The sequence below is a fragment of the Penicillium cinerascens genome, assembly GCF_028974065.1.
Source record: "Penicillium cinerascens strain IBT 15544 chromosome Unknown contig_5_segment0_segment0, whole genome shotgun sequence".
In the NCBI taxonomy this organism is placed as follows: Eukaryota; Fungi; Ascomycota; class Eurotiomycetes; order Eurotiales; family Aspergillaceae; genus Penicillium; species Penicillium cinerascens.
In genome coordinates, this window is record NW_026695294.1 from 674,067 (window position 1) to 696,964 (window position 22,898).

Here is a 22,898-nt window from a genome sequence, read left to right on the forward strand (position 1 = left end):
TGGAGCTTGTCAGCCTTATATAGACTGACATTGGTATATAGTCTAAGAACAAGAATATTCTTAAACTAAAACCTACGTTTGGAAGTAACTATAGTTGGCGATGATGAGATTGCCAAAAGACTTTAGTCATATTTAAACTAAGGTGCCAACGGAAACGAGCTCACTTAAGAGGCAGCAACCACATTGAGAGGATATTGCTTAACCCAATAGTATTTGAAATTCTCTTGAAACATAATAACGAGAACCGCCAGCTCGACCAAAATATTTGAGCTAATAGTAGTAGTTAGCAAATTGTATCTTAAGGCGCTTTTCCTAGGATTGATGACCCTATCAGCCACTGCCACATTAAAACTGTGAAATAATAAATTAAACCTAGTAAGTTTTTCCCGTGCACTGCTTATCTAGATAACTATCTAGCTAAGGACCGCTATTTGATATAATATAAGGGTATTTATCGATACCAATAAAAGGACAGCGCGATGAACAAATCGTCTATCTCGTCGTAGGCAGCGCCGCACACCAACCTAGGGAAGAGCCCCGGAACCTAGACTAGTCATTTGAATGATTAATTATTGCGATTAGCCTTTAGTCAAAAGTTGTGATTATATAGGTTAGATTATAGGATAGATTAGGCTAGCTTTGTGTTCATTACCTATAACGTAAATTTGAGTGGCCTTTGCTAGGCAGATATAGGTATATCATAATAGTGGAAAGCATACTTACGAATTTTTAGCTAGTCATTATGAGATTAGAGGTTTGGTGATTAGTCGTTTTTATACGACCCTTATTTTGAAAAATTCTATTTATTGCGCTCGCTTTATAGATACCCGCCTAGAAGATAATCACCTCCTGCCTAACTGGCGCAAGGAGCGGACATAACAAATGTTACTAATAGAGGATAGTAGCAAGACAGTAGCGTTGTTACTGTCCTAAACTTGGGTTAGTACACGGAATAAGTCACCAGTCTTCTTCTCTCTTTTTCCATTACTAACTAATAAAAACATTGTTAGCCTCCAGCTTTTAATTCAAGCGCCATAAAGCTTCCAATACATTATAACTCGGAGAAGAATTCAATTTCTGAATATATAGCAGAATAGTTTTTATGTTAGTTATTATCTTTTTTATAGGTCGAGCTTTACGGTCGAAAACAAACTTAGCTAAGGCCAGATATTAAAAATAAAAAATATATATTCAAATAATACTCTAATTAAAGCTATAAAGCTCTTGCGCATTTTCCATTTCCTTCAGTAATCTATACATCGCCAATCTAAAAGCTCTTGGGAAGTCTCACTCACGAACCCGACCAAGAATCATTAGGCTAGTAACTTCTGACGAACATTAATTCTTGAACTATCTTGCTGACCCTAACAATAGGAATCTTTGTCACGAATAATTGAAATCCATTTCTTACCATTTTGTAGCTTAATATTATGCTATGCTAGATATTCATCCGCAACTTGCTATAATGTTGCTCGGAAGTGAATAAGTTGTATCTAAGATTTCTAACAAGAAGCCATTAGCGTTGGATACTCAGTGTTATATTTAACTTTTATATCTAGTTCTGTTCGGGACTAGGGATTACCATTGGGATTCGGTGGCTTGGATAGCTCTCGCTTTATGTATCTCTTAATGGTTTCGTTCACGTTATCGTATAGGTCGATGGTTTGCGCATTATTTATATTGAAGTTGGCTTTAATGTTCAATCTATTAGGATCATTAGATTGGATATCGGACTCGTTCTCGAATTCGAATTTTATTGAAATCGTATCCTCGTGATCATAATCTGATGCGTTCTTGGCTTTAGTAGACAGCGTGGCTGTCCTGTCTAATTCTCTGTGGTGCTGCTTTGCTTCCTCGAGGTTTCTAGTTTTAACTAAAGCTAACTCCTTACTCTATATTTCTGCAAGCTCTTTTTGTTTTTCACGATTAGCCATAGTCCTAAGACCGTCTAACACGCCAAGACGATAGCTGAAAGTGGGTGCTCCCCCTTTATAGGCACACGCCTATTCTAAGATTAAATTGTGGGACATTTCGAAGGCTACTGCCGCAGCAACTATATTGCTAGCAATACTAAAGAACGACCATTCCATAGAGGTACCAAAATCGGTTAAAAAGCTTTTGCAGTCAAAAAAGGTATATATTGCTTTAGCCACTCTCTTAATAAAAGCCTCCTTTATAACCCTCCGCGATGAATCTATGACTTTTTTAATACGAACGATGCTCCGCCCGCTATAGCTCGCTTTTTTGCTTCTATCATCGTCGGCCATAAGATTAGCTTAAGTCATATTGTGTTCACTTATAAGTTTCTGAGATATAAAGAGCGCGGTCTTAGCTTCTGCTTCCGACGCGTTAGCGTGATAGGTATGGCCTAGACATTTTTGAATTTTGTCTAGAACGTTTTTGTCGGCTTAAGTCGTTGTCTAGTTTTGATGCTCATAAGTAGTTATGATGACAATTGCCCTCTGAATAGGCTTTTTAGGTAGCATCCTAGGCCCTAGTGCTAGAAGACAAGGCACCGAGAATTAATGGACTAATTGAATGTGAAAAACATATATATTATCTTCCTCCTTGTGACTACAATTATATATAATCCTAGTGATTTGTCGGTCTTGACTCGTATAAACTTTAAGATATATCGGCGATTAATCAATGAAATAAGCCTTATTACCTTAATTTACTATTCTCCCTTAATAATCTAAATACTCTTTTCTTTCTTTCGTATACCTAATTAGTCTCCTAGAAATAAATTAGTCTTATTGCTACTATTTGCTGCTAGAGAAGTCTTCATCGTCTGATTTATAGGGATGTTAATTATAACTTATAGCCGCTTGCTAGTCGGATTATATTAATAGTACGCTCTTCCCTCATTATAGCCGCGAACTAGGTAAATTTAATATTTGAACCATTTTGCGAATGGTGAGTCAAAAGGATCTCGAGTCGCTTATTTTTTCTGAAGTGACAAAGATCTAGGGCGCTATAATCGCCGTTAATTCATAGTGTCTAATTGTAGGGCTCCTAGGTCGCTCTCTAGCATTATAGGGGTTTAGGAAGGATAGGGCTAGCTTGGAATCGGCGTGAGCCAGGAAATCCAGAGTATATATGGCGCGTAATAGTTAGCCAACTCCCTATAGCTAAAAGCGTATTTTGAAATTCAAATCCTAATCTCTTATATTACTATAGTGAGGTAGTAACTCGATTAAGAATTACGTTAGTAAGTCGAGAGAGATATAGGTTCAACCACACCGCTAATAGCAATATATCCTAGACCTCGCTTCGGGTCGGGTTTGGGTCCAACTTCAGGACCCGTACCCGCGGGTCGGGTTCATACCCAATACCCAAAACCCATACCCGTAGACCCGTGGGTTCTTGGCGGGTACCCGCGGGTTACCCGCCAAGAACCCGTTTTGGCATAAATATCCTAATTTAGTCTACGCCAAGACGCACAAAACTGCTGATTAACCTCAATAAAATACCGTTATTTACATCTGTTCCGGTCACCTCTGTGGTTCTAATTAACAAAACCCTCTTTCCCTTATGAAAGATTAAGAAATTAGTCTATTTTCTAATTAATGAATAGCAGTAATCTTATATATTTCGCTTTGAGGACTATATGATATTATTGGGGTTGTAAAAACTAATATTCATCAAAACTGTCATCAGAAGTGCGGAAATATATATAAACTATAGAATGCAGTACGTATATTTTTGCAAGGACAATATAATTCTATATTGTCCTTGCAATCCTATGGCTTATAAGGAATTTTTGATCTCACAACAATCAGTATATATTCATTAAGCTATACGTTAACTAATCGAATGCTCTTTTATCTTATTTAAGCTATTAAATGCGAAAAAGTGGATTGATTTTACCTTGATTGAAGACTTAGAAGGAAATTGTTTAAGGAAAACGGGTTACCTATGGGTTTACGGGTTATAAGCGGGTTACCCGCGGGTTACCTATTATATATATAGGCTATAAGCTAATAAGCATAGCTTTTATCTACCTATATGGGCCTTTGTTGATACATTATATTTTTCACTTTAGAAGAACAGGGTACTACGAGGCCCCAGAATCTACGCTTACGCGTTGAAATTCTTCTATAAGACTTTTGACTATCCTTAGCTAAGTGCTCGTCAATTATTATATCACTAGATGTCTCAATTCACTAATACCTACGCATCATCTTCGTATAATATAGACCTTTCAGATGACCTTCAACTCCTCCCATCGGGCAATCTGACCCCTAATCTGTCGATTAGCCAACAAAACTTCGCTTGTGTCGCGAGCTCTGTGGGCGATACTGATTTTATCCCACTAGGATTACCTTCGCCCTCGGTGCCTAGTTCCCTCGAGAGCGTTCGACCTGATCGTATCACTATATACGTGGTCTACTCTAAAACAATAAGTGATGACTATGTGTAATAGTGGCTACAAACGGACTTCGGAAGGAAGAAGCGTATACGCTAGGACTCGCGACACTCTTCCGACGTTTGGCACCACTTTAATCAGGTGGCTAGGGCTAGTGATAGCGCGCTGAAGGTTATGTGTAAGTATTGCAAGGCTATCCTTGATCACCTAGGGCTTGGAAATGGAACTTCCACGATGAAGAAACATACTACTAGCTATAGTAGGAAGCCAAAAAGCCAAAATATTAGGCAATTTATGCAAGCGGTAAGCTAGCCCGATAGTCTACAGGATATACACTGATTTCGACTACTTCTATAGGCGCGGAGCCCTCTAGTCGATACTCTATTTAGCCAGGAAAAATGGGAATCAAGACTTCTTCGATTTATTACTGAATCGAGGCTACCCTTCCAGCTTCTAGAGCATCCAGGGTTCCGTAATATGATATCTATAGCCCAAAATGCCCCAAGACAGCTTGATATTCCATCTACAAAGGTAGTACGGCGCTGGCTACGAAGTACGGTGCTCGAACGCCATCAGAATATACTGTAGAAACTTCCTAAAGATAGAAAGATTTCCATTGCCCTTGACTGTTGGATATCTCCTTTCCAGCAGGCATTTATGGCAGTTACGGGCTACTTCCTTGATGAAGACTGGAATTATCGGGAGCTACTTCTAGGATTTAAGCCTCTTCATGGAACACACTTAGGTATTAACCTTAGCGCTATTCTGTTCCAGCTTCTATAGAAGTACAATTTGACCGATCGAGTACTTACAATCACTACCGACAATGCATCGAACAATAACACTTTGGTAGTAAGCATCCAAGAGACTGTCCAGTCCCTTAATCTTAGCGATGATACCGCAATCATTCGCGTTCTATATATTACCCATATTATCCAACTAAGCTTAAAGCAACTCCTAGGTTAGATAAAGGCAAATCCAAAGAACGACACTGCTTAAATGCAATGGACTGAATCCCAGGACCAATCAATTCGTTCTAGACAACAAAAACGGGAGATCATTGACACTTTAAACAAGGCTCGTCACTATTAAACCTATTAAAAACCTACTTCTAATCTATTTTTATAGCTTCGAAGCTTAGCTGTCTTTATCAACGTAAGCCTATAGCGCCGTGAAGCTTTCTGTAGCCTCCAGATAGGTTCTATAGCTCTTGTTCCGATACAAGACGTTCGTACGCGGTGGAATTCGACGTTTCTAATGCTTCGTCGTGCTAAACGACTGCAATCCGTCTTAGATGAGTTTTGCTCGAAGTACGGCCATCCGCATCTTATGCTTAACCAAGAGTAATGGCGTTAGATTGACTATTTGCTCTAGATCACACAGCCGTTCTTCCAGTTCACCACTACGCTATCGAAAACTAAAGATGTCACCGTCTACCTTGTCTTTGCTATCTACAATAAGCTCTTCGACCATCTTGAGAAGTCGATTAAGCAGCTTACAAGAAAGAAGATAGCCTAGAAGAAGCTTATGCTTACCGCTCTCTATACGGCGGAGGAAAAGCTTAGGCAGTACTATAGTAAGACGGATGACATTCCTGGTGATCTCTTTGCTATTAGTATAATGCTCGCACCACAATATAAGCTCCAGTTCTTCTAGAGTAAAGATTGGGGCCCTGAGTGGCTTACTAGATATAGGCAAAGCCTTGTGGACTACTTTGAACTATATAAGCAACGTCTATCAGAGGAACAGACAGAGAACGGTGAAGGATCTTCTACGCAGAGTGCAGGCATAGACCTTAATCGAATGATTGGTCTAGATCAGACTATCCAAGCTAGCCAGCAGGACGAGCTTGCAAGATATCTCGATGGTGGTAAGTATCCTTATTTTATTAATCACTAGGCTTATACTAATATATATATCTTAGCCACCGTTTCTAGTATTCTAATACGAGCGTTCTGGAAGGAGAACCAGATTACATTCCCTGCGCTTGTAAAGCTCGCGCGTGATGTGCTCTTAATTCCTGCAACTGGCGCCGGCGTTGAGCGGCTATTTAACACTGCTCGGGATGTCTATCACTATCGTCGAGGCTCACTAAATGCTACAACAATCCAGGAGATTATGTTGTATAGATGTACGACGTAATTTGAAGTCGAAGAGGACGAAATCGCTTTTCGGAAGGAGTATCTTTCTGTAGGGGAGATAGAAGCGGATCATGAAGAGAAAGATGCCCAACAACAAGAGGGTACTGTCGACCCGATTAGTGACAATGAGGAGAGTAATGAGGACGATACACGGGTGGGTTTAGTCCTTGTTCAAACGCAATTAACAACGGAAGGTCCCTCGAAACGTGCTCTTGGAAAGAGAAGAAAGAGTGTTGCATCTGAACCAGACACTGAAGGCTATAAGGATAGTAACGAGGAGGAAGATATTCCTCTACCAGAGACACAACAGCGTGTCTCAGGAAGATCTAGGAAGCGGCCGCGGCATGATGATGATCAGTTCATAGTTTGTTAGTTTGGTTCTAGAATTGAAGACATTCATACTTATCCTTGACCTTATTTCTGCAGGAATACACTACCTGTAAGCTAGATACCTATAAATACAGCCCATAAATGCATAATATATACATATCACGAGGTTCTTCATGTTTGTATTGTTTACCAACCCGTGGGTAACCCGCGGGTAACCCGCGGGTTTAATATCTCAACCCGTACCCGACCTTCGGGTCCATACCCTCGACCCAAAACCCGCCAAGAAACGGGTACGGGTCGGGTCCAACCCGTCTACCCGCGGGTTTAGGCGAGGTCTAATATATCCGTTCCCCCCCCACTATCTTAATTTATATCTAGCACGAGGCTAAGCTTTGGGAGCTACGAGGGCTTTTGTCTCGCACCCTATAAGATACCTATAAGATAACATTTTTTATAACCCCTACCGCTAATTCTCTTCAAATTTTATTACTTCACACCAAGCTAGGTTCTATTCAGAGTAGACCAGAACTAAAAAATGCCTCTTCCCCCGTAAGGAACGTTCTAGATCGGTTGGATATATAACTGCCGATCGAAGCCGTCCTAGCTAAGGTGATGCTAGATGAAGTCTTCGGGACTCTTAGGGTTTTATGGCAATACGCTATAAGCTATATGTTACTAGGGTTATAAAAATATTATACAAATGTTATTAGATCGTGTAGTTGATATTAATACTAAGGTTGGTTTCTGTGGAAATCCCCTATAAGCGCTTATTTTAGAGGCTATAACAATATTGTGCGAATATTATTGATAAGTGGAGCCAATGTTAATGCTTAAGATAAATATAATAATTCCTTAGAGGCTGCTTGTTCTGCGCGATATAAGAAGATTGTGCAGCTACTACTAGAGTACGGAGCCTTTAACTCGTCACTCCCCTTTAATTCATTACTGTTTTCTCGGGCCCCACTATAAAGGGTTTAGCGCAGGTTAATCAGGCCATACCAAGTTAAGGGTGATCGAAAAGTGCGCCGTATACGGTACTATATCTCCCTCAATAATGTTCCGTAAGCGTTGCTTTATAGACTTTAATGGCCTAGGTCCTAGCTGAAGGGCATTTCACGGGAGTCGCTAACTCAACGAGGTCTAGTATATATTATTCCCCCCTAGAATTTCTCCTTTTCTTTCTATGTGGTATTTTTTGACAACCTCGAGCTTGTCACATTCTAGTCTCTCTTTCCGGTTATTCTAAAGATACATCCTTTATCACTTGCAATTTTAGTGATTATTCACGTATACACTTCTAGAGCCGGAACCTTTAAAGTCATAGATTACGATCGCTAGTGTTTGATATGGTCCAACGGCAACTATAGCTGTATAGGTTACTCTACATCTTTTGCTAAACTAGATGGAGATGAATGCCTAAGTACCTATTAACTACCACAATTAAAATATTATGCTGTTGCTAACAGTTTCCTAGAGCTTAGTAAGCAACACTCTGCGCTTAGTGTTGACGTATGCGGCACAGAAGATAGTTCACTAGTTACTTAGATATAAGTAAACCATATGGGTCTAGTTACTTTTTTCAATAAGAATGGTGATAGCTCGAGCTACGTACTCAAAAAGGGACTTAAGGCTGGTAGCTAGTGCATTACATCTAAATCAGAAGTATCCACATTAAAAATGCTCTTATATTCCGCATTATCAACTGCCCTAGCTTCTGTCACTAATAAGTCACTGTTCACCATTCCCTCTACCGCTACTCCCTCTACCGCCACTCCCTCTACCGCCACTCCCTCTACCGCTACTCCCTCTACCGCTACACCTTCTACTGCTACTCCCTCTACCGCTACTCCCTCTACCGCCACTTTATCTACTACCACAACGAAAAATGATCTTAATACTGTTCTTTGTTATGTTATGGTTTATCCATCATCTACAATAACCACTAGCTATTTATCCTTATGGTTAAGAAAGATTAATTGAATAGAAAACTTGACTATCGAAGCTACCTATGCCTTAAGTCTAAATATCCGCTTTCAAAATCTATATTATTAAATATAGTAACTATAATGCGGTGGTATAGCAAAACAGGACCCTATACCTAAAATATCGCTAAAGACCGCTTGCCGAAGGCATAAGATAGTAATGCTTAGTTCTCTACTTCGTTTGAATGGTAATATCTATAACTAGCCTAGGTCACCTTAGACCGCTAAATAAGAAACGGGCTAGGAGCAAGTGCGTATACCTTACTTACTACCCTATCCCTAGCGTCACGAAAAATAGAGTCTGAGAAGGGAATAAGAAGGTTAAAATAATACTAATAGCCAATCGTCCTACATAACTATAATCACGTATATCGACTATCTTCGTATATCCTAATAAATAGCTAGTTTCAGAATACAATTCTACCGACCACCGCCGTGTAAAACGAGAGATAGCGTAGGTATTTTGTAAATTAAGAATGAAATTTCGGTATTAAATGCCTACTACTACCTTAAGTAGTAATAACTTCGCTAATATCTGTCACGCACTAGTGCCCTAGGCGATGGGGCCTAGGGGAAGGAAAACAGTTATTAGGGAGGAAGCAGATTCGCTAATTACTATACTACCACTGCACTATAAAAGAAAGTATCAAGATATATATAGTGGTCGCCTATTATGCCTATGACGCACTAACTACGTCTATAACAATTCCTGTAATATCGACATCCTTCCACGAAGCTACGATAACGTCGAATTCCTATAGTCCTACTTGCTTCATAGCGTCTAGGTAGAAAATGTCCTCCTCTACTATATCTGCCGCTGGATTAATAGCGGTAAAAGCTTTCCATCGCCGCCAAAAGTACGAACGTCGATATTTGGTAACAATCTTTGTCTTAGTGAATGATCCTTATATAGTAGCCTTAGGCGAGTAAACCTTTCGTGCGTGAACTTTGATATCTCTTTTTCGTTTCAATTCTTGAAAGAGTTTCCGCGGATTGTTTTTCTCGGCCACGATAAAGGAGATAAAAGGTCGTTGCTAGTGATCGTAAAATTTGCCATTGTCTCCTCTATTGCGTTCACGTAAGTATGGTTGGCTAGACCACGTAAAAATCTACTAGTCGTGTAGTTTCAATAAAGTAGGAACAAGGCTAAGTGTTTCCTCCTTAATGGGGCCGTAATAATAAGGAGACGATGAAATTTCACCTCGAAGAAACTTCTTATTCAACTTGAGTAGAGCAGTAAAACTAGTTGAGTTATTCTAATATTGGACGTCTTATAGGAACTCGGCCATAGTGGATATTGTGTCTAGTATCAAAGAAAAAGAGAATAGAATAATATTTAAATAGCACTGAAATACCATCGGCGTCTATTTATTAGGTACCAACAGAATTATTAATCACCACTCTCCCTTAATTTATCACTCTCCCTCAATTCATCACTCTCCCTTAATTTATCACTCTCCCTCAATTCATCACTCTCCCTTAATTCATCACTCTCCCTTAATTCATCACCCTCCTTCAATTTATTACTTTCCACGAATATCCCGAGATGTTTCTAGAGTATCTTAGGTACTAAAGTAATAGTCACTATTTTAGACTATAAGAGAGGATTTCATTCTAGAGGATAATGTACCTTTGCCTATAATGAATATAAACTCTCGACAATTGTGAGAGTGATGAATTAAGAATCTAGCTAACACAAATCTATTATTGCGATTTACGATACTGGTGATGACGCTTAACCTAAGTCTTGTAATGGAATATGGATAGTCCGGTATTAAAGAACCTTATTTAAATAGCGACTATATATATCGCTACCAAGGAATTGAGCCTATCTACTAATATAAATGCGGACGGGACACAGTTGGTTAGCCACGTATACAAAAGCGTTTAGCTTTCGTGACGACGACCGATATATCTACGGCGAGCAAGAGAGCGTCACTCACGTTCTATTGGATTGCCCGGATCTAAGAGGTCTGCGACGGGAGCTACGGGCGAAAGTGGGCGACGCTTTCAGTAGCGTGTCGACCTTGTTAGGGGGTTCGGAGGAAGGAAGAAGAGGTAAGCCTATTTATGCCTCGCGTATCAAGACGGTGGACGCCGTCTTGGATTTCGCAGAGGTATCCCAGCGGTTTCAAAGTCGCGCGCCATAAGGGCAGCAATCACAAACGGCATCTAGGCCACGATAGGCCTCGGAGAGGCTCCAAGTTCGTCTAAGAAGTGGTACATTCTACCTATATATATATAGTTATATATAGTTGTAGTAGCCTAAATATCGCTTTCAATTTTGCGAGGGGTTAGGGTAAATGAAGTTATACATATATATATATAGACTTTGTATATCTTTGTATATAACGCAAGATATAATACGAGAAGTTGAGCTTCGCCTAAGATTTCGACAAGAAAAGGCTCGTACCGGACTAGGTCCTCTATTATGATGATTTATGGCACCTAGGCATTCTGTGATGATTGTTGCGTCCCTAAGCCTTGGAGGTTATTTCTAATTGACGGGACCTCTATAGCGCTTAATATTATTTAGCTCCTCACAATCTAGGATACGAACTTTAGAGAGCGAAGGTACTTTTGAAGAGAATAAGACTATATAGATAATAACGTAGAACTAATAAAAAGGCGAAACTGTGGTTCCTAATACTCGTCAACATTTTAGAGATATACTTGGAGGGAGTCTTGCGACAAGGAACCAAAGCTTCTATTAGATATTATTTAAGTAAACCACTACGTTAACGCTTTAATAGATAATCTGATGGTATCACCTAACTAGGACCAAGCATAAAGTCGATTTATTCCGCTAGTATAAGCTTATAGAATTAGGCGTTTGTTTGCTTTGGTTAGAGGAAAGGGTGCCTAGCTAGTTCGCCTGCTGTTTTTCTCGTATCTAGGTGCTAGATAAGCATTGCCTTAGCGAGGTCTAAAAATGCTTCCTTCTCCTCCTCTCAAGGGAATAAAGCTATATCGCCTAGTTTGCGGTCGGGGATTAGGTTTTCGTAGAGGAAGCGACCTAAGATATTTCGTGAGTTTGAGAATAATTCGACCGAGATAGGAACCCCGTAATACCTTTTTCGTCAAAGAATGGCCTATAGAAGTACTCTTCCGCGGTCTCGTATACTCTGCCGTCTTCTCGTCTAATAGGTTTCGGCCATAAATACTCTTGTATATATTGATACCTCTATATGACCTCTAGAGGAGGTGGACCTAGTAAAGCGATTATTTCGGCGATGTGTAGTTTAGCATCGTAGCGACTATCTTGATCATGAATATGCCGAAATAGCTCTTTACCTTCGATTATATCCTATAACTGCTCCGGCATTAGTGGATGTAATAACTTTGGAGAGGAATGGAAACCGACTAGGACACCAAGATTCTAAATATCCGTAGACATTTGCCATCCATTACCCAGTATCACTTCTGGTGCCTAATAGTGGTCTAGCTAAATAGGCCAAACGCCCTAGTCGTCGTCTTCCTCGAGTCTGGTTGCTAAGCTAAAGTCGATAAGCTATAGTATACTTCTTAGGCTTTTGAGAGGCCCAAAGTCATTATAGGATTGATATACTAGTCGTCCTACCGAATTAATCTTGAAAGCCATCGGTTTTGTAAGCTAGGAATCCATGAAATCAGCAAGCACGGTTAGATCCTTAAATGAGACTATGATATTCTCAAGCTTTAGATCTAAGCAGCCACTTAGGCTTAGTATTACTAACGAGAATAAAAGCCAAAGATGAACCTACCTATATAAACTGTCCTACAAACTTTATATAGATAATCAAGCCCCGTAAGAAGAGCACGAATATATATTTTAATGAGGGGCAGTGGCATCTTTCTATCGTCAAAACGCCGCTAATACACCGACAATAACTCCCTTATAGGCGGATATACAAGACATAGATAAGAACCTTTTGGGCTTTTAACTTCAAAAGAGTCTAGTAATGTTCGGATCAGTAACCGACCGCGATGTGATAGGTCTATCGCGGAAATATGCTCTTCAACTTCGCGCTTATAACCAATAGAACCCGCGTTATTATTAACAATTTTCATTACTATGACGCTCTCTGGCTCTTCGATATATCTATATATTTGTTAGAGACAGGGAGAGCTTCGAAATAGACAGAAATTATTGAAGGCTACCCTTGCAGATTACGCGCGAGCCATACTGTTGAAGACACGCCCTAGCCAACCTTGACCAAGATTTAGTAACGATCGGCGAGTATATCTCTAGGCTTTGCTAGGTAGAAGTACCTAGAATCGTATACTAGCGAGATCTCTTTATTAACGAGTATACTAGGCGATAAAGGTGGCTCGGGAGAAGGCATAGGAAACGGTTTCTTGCGAAGTAAGGCGGAGAAACGAGGAATGAATAGCTTTATAGTGTTTATTATAAAGTTACTTCCCGTAAGCTGACGGGAGAATATAACGTGAGTGGTTGTTGAAGAAGATCAAGAAGGAGCGCGGGCGCGATTAGTGAACATAATCACGTGGCACGATCCCTAGGTGACGAAATAAAGCTATTAGCTAATGAGATCATTAGACGCTTCTGATCTAGGAGAACGTATTGACTATACCCAAGGTTTCTCCTGCTTCCGTACAGTCTAACGGCGCGTTAGTGACTAGTGATTCTTCTTCTATTTTATAGTATTGCTATTAGTGGATACCGCTGACCAATAAGACGTCGCATCGATTTTGTCGCCGCTATAGCAACTCATCTAGCACGAGTAAGCGCCCGCTTGCAACGCAGACTGTTTCAGCGCCTAGCTAAGCCTCGGTTATAAGTATATAGACCGTGGATTATACTCTATCGTTTTCGGGATCATCGGACGGCCGAGACCTGAAAGCGATGGAGATGGATAGGTGGGGAAGGCGGCAACGCAACCGATGTAGTAGGTCAAGGGTTATTAGTAGATGAGCGAATAGCCGTAATCAGGAGCACCTATATTTAGTTTCAAAGATGTTTCGAGAGCGCGATACGCCTTATATCATTCCATAGCTTCTCTGCCAATCGATTCGGAAGTGCTCTGTGCATTCCACGAGAAAAGACAGCCAGGGTGAACTATAAATAGACATTGACATGGGCGGCCCATGGATATAAGGGGACTGAAAATCTGCCCATGGATGGTAATATATACGTATATTACATATATTAATCGACATTTCCAATAAATTTCATGGTAATTACATAAAAATCCAAAAATCTTGCCCATGGGCAGGAAAAAAGTGTCCATGGGCATGCCCATGTCAATGTCTAACTATAAACTAATTTATATCCCTCCTGATGAAGTATAAAAAAGAGGTGTATACCATAGCTCATCAGGATCAACACGGACTTGTCAGTTTACTTTCATGCTGCAGAACAATCTTCACAATTTAACCACCTTTTATATTACCTATATCTTTATCTACAAAAAGCAACAACCATAGCTTCGCGAGCAATCTCAAGCACTGCCAGACAGCTAAAGCAGCTTAACTGGACCCTCCACGGAACAACCGTCGATGTTAGCTAGTTGATCTAGTAAATCGAGCGCTCTATCGACGAAGTTCCGGGGCTAAGGGCTCGAATTATTAGCGCGTAGGTAATGTAAGACACTTGCACTGCCCCTCTTTAGGTTGAAGTATGAGTTCAGCTAATGTGGATAGCGGAAATCCTCACCCAACGCCTAACCGCGATGACCCGTATTATGGTTCCGTGGTTCTTCTAGATAAGGATGGTAAACGGGTTACATCCGCGTATGCCTATCTCAACGGATATATTAAGTTTTTAAAAGAGGCGACCTTCAAGCCTGTGAAGCTTCCTCCAATACCTAGGGCACCGGTTATTTCGCCGGAAGGAGTGGCGACTAGGAAGTCTGATTCGACGTCTATATCTAATTAGTCGACATCCAAGAAGGGCAAGAAATGATTGATGAGCATTAGGTAGTTACGCTAGATATAGGATCTATAGGCAGATATATAGCTGATTCTCGTTGTCGTTAGTGTATATATTATTAGCTTCTACTATTTAGTTTGTGTAACTTTGCCGGTGGGGTTGTCTATCGAAATATAATCTACATTATAATAGCATTAGAGGGGTAAATTTGAAATTGATTACGATTGGAAACTCTAGGTACTAGTGAATTAATCTACTATATTTGAAGAGGACCTACAAGCCTTGTAGTTAGTTCGTATCAATATTCGACCTTGTGTCTTCTTAGTCGTAATAATTCCAATTAGTGCTAAAACGAGATCGTCCGAGTGTCGACTATTGGGCTATTGTGAACTAAATTAGTATAAGCTTTATGAAATCCCTTCTGGAAGGACCGTCTTTTCTCTTAATGTCGAGTTTGTTGGGACGACCCCGTGGCGCGACCTATTGAGGGGGAAACTAGCAACGACCTCCCGGACAACTCGCCTCTATTACCTATCTTTCCTTTAATACTAATTTCTGTCAGCGGGTTGCCAACACCACCTGCATCGCCGTTACCTCTATCGAATAAGCGAGAGAAAACGCTATTTAAGCATAAAGAGGAGACACCTCCAGTGGTCAATCTAAGCGAGCAAGGAACCGACCTAACACTAAATCTTTGGTATTCGATCTATGGTCATAGACGAAGACCATTAAGGCGTCTCCTGGAATCACTAGGCAAGGTGTACACGGTAGTTGCATTGAATCCCGCGCAGGCAAGATAAGTCGACCCAGCGGCCTTCTATGAGGCCGTGTCAGGCCTAGGCTAGCTAGAATGGTGGTCCGCTATCTAGAAAAAATATACGTCGCTTCTCGAACACAGAATATAGGAAAAGGCTCTATAAGAGGACGCCCTAGCCAGAGATTATATGATTAGCTGTAAATGGGTCTTCAAGACTAAACCTAACGGAATGCGTAGCTTTAGGTAGACCACGATGTCCAAGATTTTCGTGCGTGAACTTTGATATCTCTTTTTTTTTCCACTCTTGAAAGAGTCTCTATAGATTGTTTTTCTTAGCCACAAAAAAGGAAATATAAGGTCGTTGCTAGTGGTCGTAAAATTTGCCTTCGTCTCCTCTCTTGCGTACACGTAAATATAGTTGACCGCTCCGCGTAAAAATTTGCCGTTTATGTAGGTTCAACAAAGAAGGAACAAGGCTATATATCTCCTCCTTAATAGGGCCGTAATGATAAGGAGACGAAAAGATTTAACCTAGGAGAAACTTCTTGCTGAAGTCGATTAGAGCAGTAAAATCAGCAGAGTGATTCCAATGTTAGACGTCTTATGGGAGCTTGGCTATAGTAGATATTATGTCTAGTATTAAAGAAGTAGAAAATAGGATGATATTTGAATAGCACTAAAACACCATTGGAGTTCGTTTAAGTATTAACAAAACGATTGATTATCACTCTTCCTTAATTCACCACTCTTCCTTAATTCATCACGCTCCTTCAATTCATCACGCTCCTTTAATTCATCACGCTCCTTCAATTTATCACGCTCCTTCAATTCATCACGCTCCTTCAATTCATCACGCTCCTTCAATTCATCACGCTCCTTCAATTCATCACGCTCCTTCAATTCATCACGCTCCTTCAATTCATCACGCTCCTTCAATTCATCACGCTCCTTTAATTCATCACGCTCCTTCAATTCATCACGCTCCTTCAATTCATCACGCTCCTTCAATTCATCACGCTCCTTTAATTAACCTCTCTTCCAACGCTATTAGGTATAGATCCTCCGATTGACTCTTATCTGAATTCATCCATTTTTTGATGGATAATTAATGGCCATTATGAAATATACATGCAATAATACTATGTCCGGGATTTATAGATGCCGGGCCACTTGATTAGATAGAATGATGTATACACTGGAAGCCAACGATCGAATATACCTATGGGGGCTAGTTAATATTTACTCTTTTCCATTTGATTGAAACAATAAGTGGTTTCTTGGGGGCGAGCGAATAATTGGAGCTGGGCGATGACTTAGGATGAATTTTGAATTGAGGGGCGACTAGTCAATTGACAATAAGTGATTGTTTGAAATTGAGGAACCGAGATAATGGATTAAGAATCAAGTGGCCATTAAAATAAATAGTAAAACGTTTCATGACGGAAACACACACGTTTTTGCCTTACCCAGCCCGATTCAAAATTTCTGAAGCTATGGCTCCTCGTAATGTAGTGTGGCTATGCTGTAAATAATATAGGTTCTGTAGGTAACTTTACATAGCGCATAGTTAGATTACTCTCCACATAACACAAGAAAAACACAAATGATTACAGTAGCCGGCCGACTATTTAATCTTACATCTTAGGCAGACCTAGATTTGCATTAACATTTTTATCTTCTGAATATTCTTAGACCAATTTGAGGTTTCAAGGTGGACTGAGAAGCCGTAAAATGGGATAAAAGAGCCTGTCTAGGAAAATAAAAGCAATAAAAGCAGCTCTTCTTTGAAAGTTTCCTTAAAAGGCTATCGCCTAGAATAAATATTTTATAGGGTCGAAATTAGGGCATATTTGAGCATGATACTAATAGCGTGCGTAAAGAGCGTGCTAGCCTACATTGGTAAAATCCCCTTGCTCAGTTAGCAGTCTCTAAGATAGAATTTTTAGCATAAGATATAGGAGCCGACAAAGCATCGTTGTCATTATATGGCCCCTAAAACCTAGCTACTGCTATTCCGTTAATGACACGAACGCCGCTATCGTAGGTCCATTGGATTTCATCGGACAAAGCTCCGATAGCACTCGGAAGCTAACCGTCCTTCTCATTACTTATTTGCCCCCATCGTAGCCGGCCTAACTTAGCCAGTAATCCATCAAAGATTTTCCGGTCTCGTTGCATTGCTATGCTATATCCTTTGATTTCGTAGGCGACACGTTTAGCCGCCCTTTCTTTAAGCTGATGTGTTTATTAGCTTTTGTTCGCGTTGATAATCGTTGAAAGCAAGGCGTTTTCTTTCTCCAGTATCGGGAACAATTCCTCATCGGAGATATTTCTCGAGGAGGAAAATATAACCAATCTGAAATAACTTAGTTAGCTAATATTTGCAAGAATAGAGAATTGAAGCATACAATATAGAGATTTCTATCGCTATATTTATAGTATCTTTCAAATGTCGTAACCTCCCGCTAAAAATTCGCGATTATATATTAACGAAGGCACTATAAGGATGCCAATCTAAGTCTCGTAGAGGGTCGTTAACGAAATGACTTATCTATTCTTCGAATACCTCCTAGTATCTTGTATAGGCATATTAGGTTGTCTGGATTGCCATTTGAAGGTGAAGCTAGACTTTATGACTGAGCTTACAAGAATTCGACTTATTGAAAGCTAATACAAACCTCCCTAATCCTTTGTTTATAGACGACAGTTAATGAAAAAGCTCTCTAATAGCTTCGCTCCTATATTTAGCTGCTTCGATGATTTCTAAAAGGGCAATGACACTACACTGTGCCGCTTTTGCGGATTTAGCAGTGGAAATTCTAGTGTTTATTAATTGGGCCATTATAAATAGGCTAGGATCGAGCTTAGTGGGCGTTTCTCAAAAGAGACCTAAGAAGAATCTTGCTATATTATCGGAGTGTGTGTGAATAGATCGTGATGGAAAGAAGGTGACGGCTATTTTTATTTTGTTTAAGAGAGGCAACGGAACACTTATTTATATAGATATTTGAAAAAAACGCTCCTGTCTCTGAAACGCTAAGCAATTATCTAAGGGGCCATACGCGGCCTAAGTTCCTAGGAACCTAGTTAACTATAAGCGAATAAGAAGATATTTAATAAACTAGATTGTAGATCTAAGAGCTATTGTTAGTTTAGCAGGCTCCTAGGAGCTAGAAGTTCGGAACCTTATAAATTAATATGATTACCTATAGATGTGGAACCTTATTAGTGTTAGAGGTGGGTTTGCCGTTAAATCCTATAAATATTGTCGCCAGTGGGCATAGACCCACAATAGAATGCAAGTATACGAGCAAATCCATCCAATTACCCTAGCACCGTTAGTCTCTATAGCCTGGTTAGGAGACCATAGGGTACTAGTAAGAGTGTTCCTAGGAGCATATAGTATAAAGCGTAATACTGATTGATTGATTATAGAGAAGGCTTCTTTGTGGCGCTTGGCCATAGTAGATTACTAGGATATATGGTTAAATTGATGATGCAAGTGCTTTTTTGATGGGGCAATTCAGTGAGGGAATGTGGCATGTGAGCCAGGCTAGCATAGTGCATTTTATTGAGGTAGCTTCGTAAGCTGCTAGCCCTGACGCTCAGTTTCTGCTCAGTAGGCGGATCAGAGCGCTCAGATAACGCTCAGAGAGCGGATCAGAGTGCTTATGTAATGATCACTGAGCAGATTAGACCGCTCAGAGGCGTGCTTAGTTCTGCTCAGTGAGCAAAAAGCGGCAAGGTCTGAGAACTAAACCAGAAGGGGAACGCCAAGAAATGGCAGAGAAAATCCGGTACTTATGTGCCTTATCTATCCTATGACTGGCCTTTATAGAACAATGGAGTAAGGAATTTAGCGTAAGTATCTTATAATAGAGTACTATCCTGCAAAGCATACAGGAATTTCCCTTAAATTGAGCGTAAATGCCATCGAGAACTAAGTGAGAGGCAAAGCTAAATCCTAGCCTTTTAAGTCGAATATCTCACCTAGTACTATACGTTTTCTATTCTATGTCCCTTTCAGAATAAGTTATACTGGACCTCCTTTGCGTCTCTATCACTAGGTCTAATCCGCTAGGAGACCTACAGCGTAACTAGGGAAATTATCCGCGGAGATACTACTGAGATAATGTAGAAGAGGACGTCATTAAATTCAAAGTAAACAGAAGCTAAAGCGAAATGATTCTATATCCCTATAAAGATCGGACAATGCGTTAGTGTTGGAACTCTATAGTAATAAATATTGTATTATTCAGTTGCGATGCGAGCCTCCCCTAAGTGCGACCTCGTATAACTATTCTATATATATACTTAGCATAATTTAGAAGCATTGTTTTTTGTTGAAGAGACCTATCCTCACAAACTTTACATACAACGCCTTTAGTTGGCTAAGGAGGGTTTATATGCTTCCGGAGAAAATGTCTAGTGAGCGAGCTAGGTGTTGTGTGTTCTATGATTCGGTCTTTCAACGAAAGTTTGGGGTTTCCAACACAAAGAAAGTAGATCCTAGGCCGGTCATTTAGGGACTTGATCCGTATAGATTCTATCGCTTTAAGAAGAACGATATTAGTATTATCTTCGGTTGAAATCCACGGCCGCTTTGTAGGAGACGAGGGAAGATTGTTAGTTATAGGGCGGCGACCCGATTTTTTCGAACGAGATATAGAGCGGCCTTCTTTAATATAACAGAACGTAGACACCGCATTAATCGCATTGATCCGACGCTAATACTCCGCCTCAATAGTGGCACCCAGTATAGTTAGTATAGTGTCGATGACTAATATAAACTCCGGAGTAATAAATCCTATATACTCTAAGGCCCCCATCACTTTAGTGTCTACTATTAAGCCTTCCAACTATCGTTCGAGATCGATTATAGGCTACTTATCTCTATAGCGCTGAAGATTCTCTTAAATACGCTTATTGCGCTATCGTTGTTTTTCGTTACGTAATTCACGGACCGCTTTATTGAATTTCCGCTTAGCATCTAGTGCCCGATCTTCAATGGCACACACCTTTCCTTGTAGCTAATATTGGTGCGTAGAGCTTGTTATATAGTGATTGTTGCTATAGGTAGCCTAGTGTGCCTAGGTGGCACGTTCTAAATTGGCTTATCGATAATCCCACTTTCGTTTGCGCTCATTCACCTTTTCTTATTATACAAGTACTATTAGGAGCTCGTTTATTAAGCGGGATTTATCTAGAGAGAGCTTAAACAGCCGATCTAGGTCGATAGAGGCACTTATAGAATAAGCAAACCGCACAAGTTCGGTCTAAGTTCCTATTTTTCGCACGATACCTTAGACGTCTACGTCAACGTCTACCGCGTAATGTCGAATAAAGGTATTGATGTTTGCGTGCTGCAATATAACATTCTATAGGCCATCTAATACCTCATCTTTCAAAGAAGTTAGCATCTATAGGCTTATAAAGCCTAGTGTCACTCGCCACTCTAGTTAAAAGCCTTTGCCCTAGTATATTAGAGATTATACGGCTTAGTAATGTCGTCTATACTAATAATTTCTCCTACCCATCGTATATAAGACCGCAATATAGATGTTGTTATTTGCTTCTCTAGTGCGATACGATATCTAGTGATATCCCGTTCCACCTAACAAAATACAAATTTATTAAGTATTTCTTCCTTAAGCTTTAGCTATTATTGTCCTAGGCCCTCTAGAACTCGAAGTCAGTAGAGATTTTCTAGATAATCTAGCATTGACCTAGTCGACGACCTTGTTTTGAAGCCTTTTATACGGAAGAGGATACCTAGAAGACAAATATATAGGCTCAGAACCAAAGTTGGATCGAATATGATCTTAGGAAGTTTGAATTCGTTCCTATATAATCAAGTTAGCCGTATAACCTTCGCCGCTCGACACGCCTATATTTAATATATATAGGGCCTTCTTCCTAAGGAACCTCTTCGTGAATTTAGGGGTTAGGAATATAAACAGCCGCGGGCGTCCTCCCTTAGGGTCTCGAATTAACGTTAACGAAATGTCCTAGTACCGAAGGCCTAAGAGTGCACTTAGACGGCTAGCGGTAATAGCTACGAGTTAGCAGAAAAGGAGAAGCTGAATTCGTTGCCAGCTATAGTCAAAGGTCGTCTCGGTGGTAGTCAGGAGGACACGCGCGAACTCAGCGATATCCTTAATGAATATATTCTTCTTTGGTCGCCGTATAAGCTCAAGGTGTTTTCGCTTAGCTATAATCGCGATCACCTACCGACAGTTAGCTTTACCGTTAGCATTAACGTATCTCTAGACTACTTACGTCTTGGATTTTGACAATCGTTTCTTGGTTTAGTCTAGATACGACCTATTATTTGAGAACGAGGTGCCACCACTTCTAGAATGACTCGAGTGAGCTCTTGTATCTGATACCTAGATAATGTCGGCCATTTTTACCGCGCCGAATATCACAGCGCTAGCTAAAGAATCTATATAGGAACTAGACTATCTTATCTAAGTCTGAGATCTATTGCTAATGCTTCACGGGATTAAGTTTCATATGTTTATAATATCTGGTAGCGAACTTTAATTAGCTTAAAAGATGACTTAAGCGTGGACCTAGTTATTACCGATTCTAATATTGAAGAGTTCCATCGAGTGCATCCTAGGTGTTATCACTGTACCGCTTTTGTCGAAGTCTTGAGACGTCTAAGCCGTTCGCTTCGGCTAAATAGTGTTCTGAAGGTAGCTGACCCTCGTCATTGTAAATTTCGTCATCGGAGAGATCGGAATCATCTGAATCCTCGTTATCAAGCTCTAAGTCGCTGCTTAATTCGCTCTCAGATTCACTATCTGAAAAGATCGCGCTTACGTCAGAGTCGGCATCACTCTGGCCTTCAATGCCATTGTCTATGGAGCCGACCGGTTTTCAGGGAGATAAAACGGAGGAGCAGGCTGTTGGGGGGATGAAAGTGAGGGGAAGTCTGGAAGATTGAAAAGAGTGTGTGGGAAGAAGGTAAGAGTGTAAGGGAAGGGGATTTAAAAAGGCCACAGTGGGCATAGTGGGACTCGGAACTAGCGCTAATATACTGGTGCAAGTAGGACCCGAAAATGGCGCCCTTTGAGACCTGAGTTTTCAAGCTTGGTGATGTTGAACAAAGAGAACAAGAAGAACAAAGGGCTGGGGTCGTGCGTGGAGATTAGCTGAAGGTCGTGGGAATTGGTACGGCGATGCCAAGACCGAGATTGGTTAGCGAGACTCGTAAAACGGCGGCAGAAGCAGCTCTTTTCGGCCACCATCTAACCGTCACATCGTTAAATGGAGTTATCTTTAAGGCTAAGCTATATAATCTAGCTTAGACTAATAGCCTTCCATATAGCTAGCGCTTTAAAGTTAGTCAAAATGGATAGACGACAGACGAGATAGGCCTTCGATGGCTTTAAAAACTATTTATACCGTCAACGAATAGCCGAACGCAAGGCCGATATCG

At 40.4% G+C, this 22,898-nt stretch overlaps 6 protein-coding genes across 6 annotated transcripts; 1 reads left to right on the forward strand and 5 right to left on the reverse strand.

Moving 5' to 3' along the window:
- Nucleotides 1-6,172: 6,172 nt before the first annotated feature.
- N7498_004695 (uncharacterized protein) lies at nucleotides 6,173-8,729 on the forward strand (the record flags this gene model as incomplete). Its single annotated transcript, XM_058451757.1, has 3 exons — nucleotides 6,173-6,239; nucleotides 6,294-6,500; nucleotides 8,569-8,729. The coding sequence occupies 3 exons, from the start codon at nucleotides 6,173-6,175 to the stop codon at nucleotides 8,727-8,729; spliced, it is 435 nt and encodes a 144-aa protein (XP_058308295.1).
- Nucleotides 8,730-11,738: 3,009 nt separating this feature from the next.
- Nucleotides 11,739-12,226, reverse strand: N7498_004696 (uncharacterized protein; the record flags this gene model as incomplete). Its single annotated transcript, XM_058451758.1, has 2 exons — nucleotides 11,739-12,006; nucleotides 12,117-12,226. 2 exons carry the CDS (start codon nucleotides 12,224-12,226, stop codon nucleotides 11,739-11,741), a joined length of 378 nt encoding a protein of 125 aa, XP_058308296.1.
- A 448-nt stretch (nucleotides 12,227-12,674) lies between these two features.
- Nucleotides 12,675-12,986, reverse strand: N7498_004697 (uncharacterized protein; the record flags this gene model as incomplete). The annotated part of the gene is made up of 2 exons (XM_058451759.1): nucleotides 12,675-12,903; nucleotides 12,976-12,986. The coding sequence occupies 2 exons, from the start codon at nucleotides 12,984-12,986 to the stop codon at nucleotides 12,675-12,677; spliced, it is 240 nt and encodes a 79-aa protein (XP_058308297.1).
- Nucleotides 12,987-16,156: 3,170 nt separating this feature from the next.
- Nucleotides 16,157-16,704, reverse strand: N7498_004698 (uncharacterized protein; the record flags this gene model as incomplete). Its single annotated transcript, XM_058451760.1, has 3 exons — nucleotides 16,157-16,453; nucleotides 16,580-16,590; nucleotides 16,695-16,704. 3 exons carry the CDS (start codon nucleotides 16,702-16,704, stop codon nucleotides 16,157-16,159), a joined length of 318 nt encoding a protein of 105 aa, XP_058308298.1.
- A 3,138-nt stretch (nucleotides 16,705-19,842) lies between these two features.
- On the reverse strand, nucleotides 19,843-20,280 carry N7498_004699 (uncharacterized protein; the record flags this gene model as incomplete). Its single annotated transcript, XM_058451761.1, has 2 exons — nucleotides 19,843-20,178; nucleotides 20,233-20,280. The coding sequence occupies 2 exons, from the start codon at nucleotides 20,278-20,280 to the stop codon at nucleotides 19,843-19,845; spliced, it is 384 nt and encodes a 127-aa protein (XP_058308299.1).
- Nucleotides 20,281-22,072: 1,792 nt separating this feature from the next.
- N7498_004700 (uncharacterized protein) lies at nucleotides 22,073-22,314 on the reverse strand (the record flags this gene model as incomplete). Its single annotated transcript, XM_058451762.1, has 2 exons — nucleotides 22,073-22,256; nucleotides 22,280-22,314. The coding sequence occupies 2 exons, from the start codon at nucleotides 22,312-22,314 to the stop codon at nucleotides 22,073-22,075; spliced, it is 219 nt and encodes a 72-aa protein (XP_058308300.1).
- Between the last annotated feature and the right edge of the window lie 584 nt (nucleotides 22,315-22,898).